This window comes from Nicotiana tabacum, chromosome 8, assembly GCF_000715075.1.
Source record: "Nicotiana tabacum cultivar K326 chromosome 8, ASM71507v2, whole genome shotgun sequence".
NCBI lineage: Eukaryota > Viridiplantae > Streptophyta > Magnoliopsida > Solanales > Solanaceae > Nicotiana > Nicotiana tabacum.
In genome coordinates this window covers 115,168,339-115,179,587 of record NC_134087.1, presented here as the reverse complement: position 1 = coordinate 115,179,587, position 11,249 = coordinate 115,168,339, and the positions used below count along the sequence as shown (strand labels likewise).

Here is an 11,249-nt window from a genome sequence, read left to right as displayed (position 1 = left end):
TACCATATGAATGAAATGCGTTGACATGGTCAGTCTATGTCATAAACCAAAAGTTGTTTATACAAAGTGCCCCATAAAAGGTCTGGGGACTTAACGTTTTCAACAAACCCTTAAAAAGACCAAGGGTCACAATCACATACCACCAAAAGGAAAAACACACACAAAGGAATTCAAACAACATAAACTTTTCATTGAGAAGATGAAGGAACTGAAGTAGGGACATCAACAACAGCAGGCTCAACTTGACTTGAAGGAGTGGGGATACCCATATCATCTTCGACATTTTCAGAAACTTCAGCCACGAGAGAAGAAAAATCTTGGTTCTGCTGAGTCTTCTCAATAGTCTCTTTGATCTTGGCTAACTCAGATTCCAAGTTAAAATTCTCCTGGCTAACTTCAACGAGGGTATCATCGCGAGAATTTAAAAATGCCCAACTCACTTCAATGGCAATTTTATCTTCAAGGATCTCATAATCTCTTTCCCAGTCAGCAATTTCATTTCTTAACTTTTCATTTTCAGCCAAGGCAGATTCATAAGAAGCTTGAAGAGAAGCGTGAGAATTTTCTAAAGAACAAACCTTATCAGAAGATACCCGGAGGTCTTCTTGAGTTTGAGTCAAATTCTGCATGAGTTCACCAGCATATGCTTCTTTTTCACCCAGAGAGCCCTCAACTCTCTAATTTCTTCACTTTCCTTGGATAATTGCTCGAAAAAAGAGGTTTCCAGACGAGCCTTTACCTTACCTGCTTGATTTGAAGAAGCTTTTTCAACTGCCAACTCTGAAGTCAAAGCCCATACCTGCTTCTCTAAGGTGCTTTTACTTTCTTCTAAAGTTTCCACATCGATCTGAAGACTTTCACACTGTTCCTTCCAATTATCCGCCTCCACTTGGTAGTCACGCACTAATTGCTCTAAGAGGGTAACCCTTTTCATCATCTTCGTGCCAATTAGATTGACCTAAAAAAAGGGAAGGGAAAAAAATGAGAATCCTGAAGATAGAAAAATGACAAAGTAAAGCTTGAAAAAGAAATACCTTTAAAGAAGCATGCATCATATCATTCATCAAGGTCACAAAACTATGGCTATCAAGCTTATCTCTCTCAATAGGACCAATCAAAGGCCTTAGCCACACGTCAGCTTGACCTAATTTTCTTAAAAGGTTACCTTCAGCGGGGACTTCAATAGTAACTCGCCTCATAGCACCACTTCTACTTGAAGAACCAACTTCTGTGTAAGGAGCAGTTGAAGGAGGAGTAGTCGAGGAGGAACTATGGAAGCAATCATAATAGCCCGGGGAGGAACGGTAATAGCCATGACCAGTAAAGGAGGAATCACAGGAACGGGAGTAGAAAAAGAAGCAAGAGGTGCTTCATCAGAAATTGGACCTAAATTTTCACCACCAAACCTGCGGTTAAAAAGTTGCTCAACTGAATCATGAGCAGCAACAGGAACGTCATCATCGAAAATCGACATCGGTGCTTCAACAGACTCGGTAAGAGGAACAAAATGAGAGGGGGATGCTTCATCATCATAAATGATTCGCCTACGAGCTCGTGGCCTTTTTACCAAGGAACCCCCATCTTCCTCTTCTTCAGAGTCTTGGTCACTAGCAGCTTTCCTTTTCGATGAAGAACCCAAGATTATCTCTTGGGCTCTTTCCAAAGAAATACGGAAAGCTACTACCGCCTCAGCACTAATCCCTCGAACGGCAAATCCTGATAAAAAGAAGGATTAAAATAAGTTCTAAAAAAAACTCTTACCATGAGTTTTCACTTTCCAACCAAATCGTTGGGAAAGATTCTTCCAACATCTGCCCTCCATCGGGGCTGTATTTAACAACCTTCCTACCCAACCATGGAAATTGGGAATTTCGTCAACAATTCCCATAGTTGCTGGAAAAGAAAAGGAAAATTAGAATAATGATCATCAAAATTAAAGAAACATGTACGAGAAAGTTATTAAAAAACTCACGTGCAAAATTCCACTTCTAGGGGAAGGGAATATTTCCATCACCCACTAAACCAACAGTGAGGGCAGCAACAAACCTGGCATACCAGCCACGATCTCTATCATCTTCTGGATTGACCAGAACTCTTTTGCTCCTTGCTACTAAAGTAAAAACACCTTGGCGAAAGAGTCTGGGAGAGTAAAGGTGAATTAAATGGGCAAAAGTGAAAGGCACACCGGTCTTGTTAGTCAAATTCCTCAAACAGGCAACAACCCTCCACAATATAGGGCCAATTTGACTTAAACAAACATAAAAAAACGACAAAATTCGAGAATAATAGGATCAATAGCAGGTCTGAATCCTAATGTGAAAGGATATGTATAAACAAAGGAAAATCCAACTAAATAGGAGGTGATTCTATGATTCGCGTTGGGAATTATGATAGGGAAGTCATGACTCCAATGACAGTCTTTACGAACTAAAGAAATCAAACCCTCTGTGATCTGAGTTGGATAGATATCAGCACAATCTAAAGAGGACACTTGGTTTCTAAGGGACTCTCTATCATTATAGAAAGATAGTTCCGCAGGAACTATTTCTTCTACTGTAGGTTCACGAATAGGTTCAGAGGGTTCCTTACCTCTAGAAGAAGACCTTTGAGAAAAAGAACCTCTGGTTCTAAAAGAAGGACTGGAACCAGATGAAGGAAGAGAAGAATCCCGTATGGATGAAGACCCTAAATTATGAAGTCTACCTCCTCTTCTGCTTCTGCTAGGGGTAAGAGGAAAGTTATCAACTATGGGGACTCTTCTAGGGTTAGGGTTTGATGAAGACATGATAGTACGAGGAAGAAGCAAACAAAAATTCAAGAATTGAATATTCAGAGAACTTTATGTGATAAGGACAAAGGCGAAAAACTATATTTACACTAAGAAGAAACCGTAAAAGGAAAATGTACAATGATGGAAAAGTCATAATGAGAACTGCCGCTTCGTAATTGGTGAAACTGTAAAAGAGCCTTAAAAAGCATTGCAAATTCGCAGAACCAATAAAAAGATGCCACTTGTAATAAGCATTAAATGGAAGTGACCATTGAAGTGTTGATTCTACAATAGCATTAATGGTGGCAAAAATTCCCGCTTTAATAAAATCCACTTCCCAAATATTCAATTGATGAATAAATGGCAAGTGGGGGGACTATCTGTATTGGAAAAAATTGAGTTTACATATTGAAGTGATTGAAAGATGACGTGTCATGACACGAAGGCTGGTCAAAGAATGATGATTAGCAAAGAGGCACGAGTTGCAATAGATACGAGCAGAGGTACAAGTAGAGGCACGAGCAGTTATTCAAAAGACTCAACGCTCGTACCTATTTATACCCAAAAATCAAGGAGAATGAATCTGACAGCACAAGAGAGTACAAATACAGTATTTAATACTAAAAATGTTAGAGAAACTGTATTAAATTACAATGATTATGTAACGTAGCATTTAATGCCTTTAATTGTCTATAATCGCCTTATTATGACAAAGGCAAAACGTATATCTTTGAGATAGCTATAAAAAAGAGAGAATGGATCATTTGTAAGGACACAAAAGATCATCTGAATATACTGGTTTACTTTGTTTTCTTCTGTCTATCTTATTGTTAGCAAAATCACTTTTCTTTATTCAATTTTGATATCAGTAACCCGTGTTCTTCTAAATTAAAGCTTTGACCAAAATTCCACTTTTTGATTAAACAATCTCGCTCTCTCAGCTCTTCGACCTTCTGCGCCAATTAATTCTCCTTCTGCTTAAGCTTATCACGGAACAGTTGAAAATCATTGTCCTGAGTAAAGAGATCGGCCAACACACGATGTTTGGTGCGGTATTCCTGATATTTGGTGGTCATCTTCCCAAAAATGGCCGTACTCCGCCTATCCGTACGTTCACGCTCGATCTCTATGATGAGGGTCTAGTATGAAAAGCAAAATCAAAACAAAGAATGGGCTAAGGATACAAGACAGATCCAAAAACAAAAAGAAAAGAGAGAAGCATTTACCCGCAGATCCATGCCGGAAACGCTCCGTGACAACTCTGCGTAGCTTATCGCCTTAAGTGCCACACTCTCAGAAGCAACACACAAAGGGGTAAACACCGACGCTGCCTACTCGCAGTTCGACATCAAGTCGTAATCTCCAAGGATGACTATGTGTCGCTCAGGGCCTTCCGTCCTCACATCTACGTGATTGTGTCACTCCAAATAGGCTCGCACATCTTCTGGGTCGACATCCGAACCTAAACCGTCGTCCCCGATATGCTCAACTCCACCTCTTCCGACAGCAGACGATGCACCACCCTCGGCGGAGCGCACAGATCCCCCTCCTTGGTATATTCCTTCGGTTCGGGGGGACCTTCCAGCCAAAATGGCATTCTCCATAAAAGTAGGCACAAGTGTTGTCTCCAACGCACCAGTTCTGTTCTTACCAGTATCAGTGGCAACGTCCATCCCGAGTTCTACCCTCCTCCTTTTCCTTTACTAAGATTCGTCCCCATTTGAGGGCTCATCCACGAGGTGATAGACTGGTCGGGAGGAGATCTCATCCCGAACAATCATGTCACAAGAAGAGTCTCTAGCCTGTACGGGTTGAGCTCGGCCCCCTTGGACGGACTCAGCCAAGGTAAATTGCATCCCCGCTGATGTGATGGCCTTGCGGAATGCAAGGACTGGGGCCTTCTTCCTAGAAGCCCTACGACCTGTCATCACATGGAGTCGTATCAATAAACAATGGCAAACAGCCAAAGGTCAAAACAGAGAAAAATATTTACCGGATGGAACCTTTGGCCCAAAGCATTTCATGAAAGCGGGCCAATCTCGATCTCCACCGCGTAAGGTAATTAACGGGCTACCCAGTCCTCGATACCAATGATGGGACGAGGTGTACACCTCACAGCTGCACGAGAAAGTTACAAATAAGTACAAAGTTAGAAAGAACGAAAGTAAACTACAAGTACCAACGCCTACGGTTATGATTCCATCGTTCTGAGAATCCAGCGGGGTCCGACACCAGATGCTCGGTTCTAACGAAGAAGTATTTATGCCAAAATTTGCGGCTTGCCTGATCGTCTGTTCCGACCACCTGCCCCTGGTCCCATGATGCCTCAAGTGTATCATAGTGCCCTTGTGAAAACTAGAGGAAATCAAATGTAAAAGGTGATGAAGGCCAACCTCACACCCCACGAACTCCGCGTACTTCGTTAATACCAGAAACATCTTGTACGCATACGGAGATAGTTGTGCCGGGCAGACCTCATAAAACCGACAGAATTCCTCCGTTAACGGAATAAGAGGGAGGGAGTGGCCGATCACAAAGGGATATACATAAAAAGCATAATATCCCGGTCTGTGGACATCCACGAAGTCCCTCCCAGCCGGAACCATCTCGACGTGGAAGGGAATGTTGTACGTAAATCGAAGGTCATCTATGTGAGCCTGCTCAGTCTCAGAAACCACCGGAGCAGGAGAAGGAACAAGTTCTTTAAGAAAATCATTCCGAACCACCAGAGGGAGGTGTCGTGGATAGCGGGGTGGCGTCAGAAATCTCTTCATGTGACTGTGTGTTCTGGGCATCTCGATGGCAGAAGGTATGTTGATAAAGCGCAGAGCAAAGAACGATGAACGGAAGAGATAAGAAGAAAAATCATGAAAACAGAGCTGAAGATACTAGAAGAGATGACCAAAGAAGACAATACATACACTAGAGAGGAAATGACTAAAAGTTCTTGAAAAAACAAAACCTTCACCTATTTATAGGGTTGGATAGCGCCAGAATTGAATCGGAAGGCTGCTTATGGCACCAAAACCAAAGCGACAAACAATTAGTCTGCCTCGGGAATACGTGTAATGATGACGCACGTGGGAGTGACGTCATTTTCCGATAGGCTACACCATTTAGGATACCGTGGAGCGCATCGCTCTTTCGTTATTGGTCAAACCATTATAACCCAACAACCAAATTTCTCCGCGAGTATGGGCGACATTCGCTTATCAAGGACGCACAAGGCCGCGACCTCAACAAGTGGAGGGACTAATTGTATGGGTCCAAATTTGGCAACTACGACCATTATCGAGTAGGACGAGGAACGAGGTTATCATGATGCACCGTCTGATGGTCGTCGTGGTGAAAGGCAACAACCAAGGGCGGTCAGTCGATGCATGACGTCCACGATAGTGTAGACTTAGTAGGAGACAATAAGAATATGCCTTTCGAATATTCTCTATGTTGTACTTTTTAGGGTTTCTTGGGAAATTATCCCTTATAAATATGAAGAGTGGGCAGAGAAAAGAAAGAGGGGAGGAAAAAGACAAAAGAACACTTTGTAAAAGAATCATCTGAGAGTGAATACAAAAGCAATCTTGTTCATTGATCGTACAACAAAAGTTGATATCATTGCTCAATATAGAGGAGATCCAAAGATTCCTCAATCATCCCATACTTATTCTCTCCCTACGCCGATTGCATTTATTAAGATTGATTGTACATTTAAGTCTTCACATTTTATAAGCATTTATTTGATTCCAACATATTTGTTACATTATTCATACTGTGCTTGACTAAGATTAATTTAGATTTTATTATGTTTGACTAAAATTGACCTCATCATTATCATTAGTTGTTTTAATCAAAAAGGTTTTGACATCTTTTGATCAAACAATTAGTTACTCAATTTTTAATATAACTATCCTTATTAGCCAAAAATATTTCCCATTTTTCCCTAGCCACCATTTTTAAAAAGAAAAAAAATCGACTTTATATTTGGCATACAAGTTTATGGGCAATTAGGCAAAGTAGGATCAGAGGAGACGGGTAGAAATAGATGATTTGGTCAAATAGGACGGTGGTCCCCATAATTTACGAGTAATGAGAAAATTAAGATGGCGCAGAATCAAATCCTTTCCAATAAGGTCCGCACTTCAATGCGTTAATATCCATCTTTCTCCCTAAAGCATAAGATTCCATTTCACAACTTTGCTTAATTTGCAATCTATTTGCAATTTGCATGTACAACTCTTCTGCAATCTCTTCTTTCATCTGTCTTCCTCGCCCTTTTTATTTATGTGGCAAAGATACACATGTAAAGCATACAGAATTGCTTATGCACGTAGTTTGTTTTCAGAGAGCAACATTTGTCTTTTCCGCGTATCGTTCCCATCTTCGAAAATTGCTTTTTTTCTTCATCATTTCTTCAACACCCTTTTCTCTTCCCCCCTTGGCCTTTTCACATGTTCCCGATTGACGCGCAGAAACAGCCACGGCTACAAAAAGAAAAATGTTGCTGTAAAAAGTTAACCCTGCTGAGCAAAAATCATGCAAAAACTCTCTATTAGATTTACTTAAAATCCTACCAATACATAAAGATTCCAAATTTATCTGAGCTTAAACGAGTGGGGAAGATTTTGGTTTTAATTGAAATTAATTATGGTGAAGGAAGCAAATGATTTATCAATACCCACCACCCACCGGTGCCTAATTGTGGGGAATTACTGCCACGACGTTCTGATTAAAGACGACGTAGTAATAGCGGAGTCACTCGGCGGCGCGGTTTCGTTCATCTCCGCTGTCCTCGACGGCTTGTCCATTTCCTCCGACTACATTTCTAAAGTGGGCACCGATTTCGTGTACTCCGTAAATCACCGGCCGATTACGTCAGCTTCTTCCAAAACCACCGTTTTTCACGCCTATTTCTCAACGGAAACCAAACGCCAAGATCGGATCCTAAAACGGATCAGTGCATGCGACCCGGTAGCTCCCTCGGATCTTCCAAAATCAAATTTCGATTTTGGTTTGGCTGTAGGTGTTGGTGGGGAGATTCTGCCCGAAACCCTAGAACGAATGATAGATATATGTAAAGTTGTGTTTGTAGATATCCAAGCTTTGATTCGGGTATTTGACCCGGTTGATGGAACAGTGAATCTTGTACATTTGGATCAAACCGGGTTTGGGCCTTTATTGAAAAGAATCGGGTTTTTGAAGGCCTCCGCGGAGGAGGCACCGTATGTAGATGTTGAGGAAGCAAGGAAATGGTGTTGTGTGGTGGTGACTAATGGGAAAGAAGGGTGTGCAGTATATACTAAAGATGAAGAATTGCCCGTTGCGCCTTTTTCAGCTTTTCAAGTTGATCCAACAGGAGCTGGGGATAGTTTTCTTGGAGGTTTAGTTGCTGGGCTTGTTCATGGTTTAAATGTACCGGATGCTGCATTGCTGGGGAACTTTTTTGGATCACTGACTGTAGGGCAAATTGGGCTTCCCAAGTTCGATTCGCGGTTGGTACAGGTTGTTTAGATACTGCTGCTGATTATGCATGTCATTTGTTGTTTGACATTTTTATTTGTTGAACTAGTGGTTTTGTAGTGTTTGAATGCTTTTATGAGCTTGTTGATAACTGAAATTAGCACCTTCTTGCTGTAGATCAATAGAACTTGAACTATGTTTAATTCAAGTTAGAATATAAAATGCATGCATAGTTTTCTTTCCTATCTGAATTTGAGTTGTAAGTAACAGGTATCAAAACCAAAATGATACTAGGAAGAAAACACTTATGAAGAGTTGAGCTTTGTTTTATAGAAAGGACATCTAAGGATTTGACGAAAAACACACAGATCTATAACAGTATACTCAAGATATGACATAATTGCAAAGACAAATGAAAGTTCAGACTTTTAGCTGTCACTAAATTTGCAACAGTTTGTTACGGAATATCATGCTCTAAGTTCATAGTTGTTTGTGTTGAAGATGTTGCCTAATTATGTTCTAGTCTGAGGAAGAATTAGAATGGTTTATAACTGGATTGTCATATTGTGTTTAATCTAGTTTTCTCCGGGTGCCATAATATACAATTTGAAATATGAAAATAGTTGAAGTGGTGCTTTTAATTTGAATGACATTTAAACACGTATAAAAGTCTGCTGCTGTATGACGGCTATGTAACACTGACAGCAAAACTACATTGGCTACTATCCATTTGGATACAACTTTCAATTCTCTGATTTTGTCTTTAATAATAGAAAAATGAGGAAGAGCCAAAATGCCCATAAGACTTCTTATCTTTTGGGATGAAATCAATTTTCTTCTGCATGTGTCAATAGAATGTTGCTATTTGTTATTGATGCTTTTTCCATATTATACTTTTCTTCCTAACGCTGTTAAGATATGTGGAATTACATTTAGTTTTGTGCTCTTTCTTTAAACAAGAAAAGAAAGCTTCAACTATTAGGTGATATCTATTTCCTTCGCCTTCCATTGCTTTTTAAGAAAAGTTTAATATATTTCTATTCTTTGATAGTATGCTTAATGCATGTCCAGTATAATATCTCTGGTTAGATAGTGAGATAAAACCTTACATGTGAAGGATCACCTTATCTCCTTGGTCATGATTTTACCAAGATATATATCTTTGATGTGGACAAGAGTTGGTGGAACATCAAGGTTGATGCAGATAGAGTGGGGAAGAGAGTGCAGTATTTGAGGTGGGTATTAGCAGAATCTCATTGTGCTTGGTCATTCTGTATATCCCAATTCCTTATACATCTTGATGCACTCCCCTTATAGTTAGTTCATAGAAACTGCAGAAAGCTAGTAAGTCGATTTGGAAATGAACTTTGCAGTCTACAATCACAAATAATAGAAGAGGGATCATGACCATCCGTTATGTGAATAGCAATCTATCAGAGAACTAAATTTGTATGCTGCAGTATACTAGTGATCACGTATCTTGTTAGTTTATCTAGTTTCCACTTATAATATAGAAATGTGGAGGTATTTTACTTGTTCCCATCAGACGTAGATACTTTTTCTCTGTATCAAGCTATTGTAGTAGGAATTTTGGCTATGGAACCTAGTAACCAACAATCGCTGCTTTAATGTTGTCATTGGATTTACTGCAGATGAAATAGAAGCATCAGGTTATTCAAAGTCCATATCAACAATCACTTCTTAGACAAGTTCTGATATGACAGCTCTTTCTAGAGCAAGAATGAGTGACAGGCACCAGGATGGCTTTCTTATTGAACTTTCTCTTCTTGGCCTGCTTCCTCGTCCTATATCATTTTCCTCTCTTAGGGTGATACAGATGTATTTGCATAGTATTGTGTTATTGTCCTTTCACTTATTTGTTGTCTCTTACGATGTTGTTATTACCTTACTGGCTTCTTTTGTTGTTACAGACCTTTTCGTTTGTTTCTTTTCTGATATTATTGTCTCTTCTGTTGAGCCAAGGGTCTCCCGGAAAAAAGCCTCTCTACCTTTCCGGGATAGGGGTAAGGTCTGCGTACACTCTACCCTCCCCATACCCCAATAGTGGGATTTTTACTGGGGTATGTTGTTGTTGTAGGGTGATAGAGACGTATATGCTTTTGGACTATATCGAAATTAGCGCCATTAGTCGTGAATTGTGTATGTTGAAGAGAACTAGAACATAACGCACATTATCATGTTTTATCTCCATTTTTGAGTCGGCTGATGTGCCTACGACAATATTACCTGTTCTTTGCTATGCTTAGTTTTTGCTCATGTAGTCTTAATTTTCTCCCAGAGAGTGAAAGATGAAGTGCTAAAAAGGAGGTTGCAGTGTTCTGGGTCCCATGAGAAAAAGGAAGATGGACCAAAGAGGCTGAAGCCATCAGATCATGAAGAATTCCAAGCAGCTCTAAATGCAGCCAAAACGGTAGCAGCACAATCTATCAAAGAATGTAAGTGGGACTTGCATAGTTCTCCCGGAGCATTGGAACAGCCGATTCGCAACGGTCAGCAGAGATTACTACTTAATCCTGTTTGTGAAGAACCGATTAATTCAGTTGATAGTAAACCTTGAATGAAGAGTGTGGGGTTGTTCCACACTCTTTGAATATTTTGTAAGTTCTGAATAAAGAGAGGTCAAGCATGATGTTCTCTCTACTGGGCGTTGGTTTTGCTTTTCTGTAATAGCAGAATTAGCTTGCCAAATTCAGGGGCAGATTGTTTTTAATTTTTTTTTACAAGAGTAGATGAAATGTGAAGCTCGGCAAAAGCAGAAATCTAAATAAAGACGCTATAATTCTCGAGGAAAAGCGCAAAATAAATGATGAAAATATTTAGAATGTGCAAAGAATTTTTACACAATCGATTTAATTTAATTGCCTATAACTCGTTATTTGTCTATTTTTTCAAAGTTAACATGCTTGCAATGAACGACGTATACAAATAGAACTTGTTGCCTTTCTATCTTGTTTACTGTAAATAAAATAAAAGGTATTCAGAATCTATTACTCGTATTCAC

General features: G+C 39.9%; 1 protein-coding gene across 5 annotated transcripts; it reads left to right on the top strand.

Annotated features, from left to right (window-relative positions):
* The first annotated feature begins 6,780 nt into the window (after positions 1–6,780).
* On the top strand, positions 6,781–11,040 carry LOC107824612 (inositol 3-kinase). Of its 5 annotated transcripts, none has more exons than XR_012694192.1 (4): positions 6,870–8,269; positions 9,380–9,462; positions 9,880–10,251; positions 10,527–10,665. XR_012694192.1 is itself a non-coding variant. In XM_016651416.2 (3 exons), the coding sequence occupies exons 1-3, from the start codon at positions 7,415–7,417 to the stop codon at positions 10,531–10,533; spliced, it is 945 nt and encodes a 314-aa protein (XP_016506902.1). In that variant the 5' UTR covers positions 6,871–7,414; the 3' UTR covers positions 10,534–11,040. The 5 variants fall into 5 exon arrangements, 3 of the variants coding, with proteins under 3 accessions (XP_016506900.1, XP_016506902.1, XP_016506901.1); XR_012694191.1 differs by having other exon boundaries at positions 9,345–9,462; XM_016651416.2 differs by lacking the exon at positions 9,880–10,251 and having other exon boundaries at positions 6,871–8,269; positions 10,527–11,040.
* The last annotated feature ends 209 nt before the right edge of the window (positions 11,041–11,249 follow it).

Excerpts from the sequence above, each read along its gene's own strand:
- LOC107824612 (XM_016651414.2), top strand. The coding sequence starts at position 7,415 with ATGGTGAAGGAAGCAAATGATTTATCAATACCCACCACCCACCGGTGC. Across the intron at positions 8,270-10,526 it reads TCGATTCGCGGTTGGTACAG|AGAGTGAAAGATGAAGTGCT; the intron begins GTTGTTTAGATA and ends ATTTTCTCCCAG.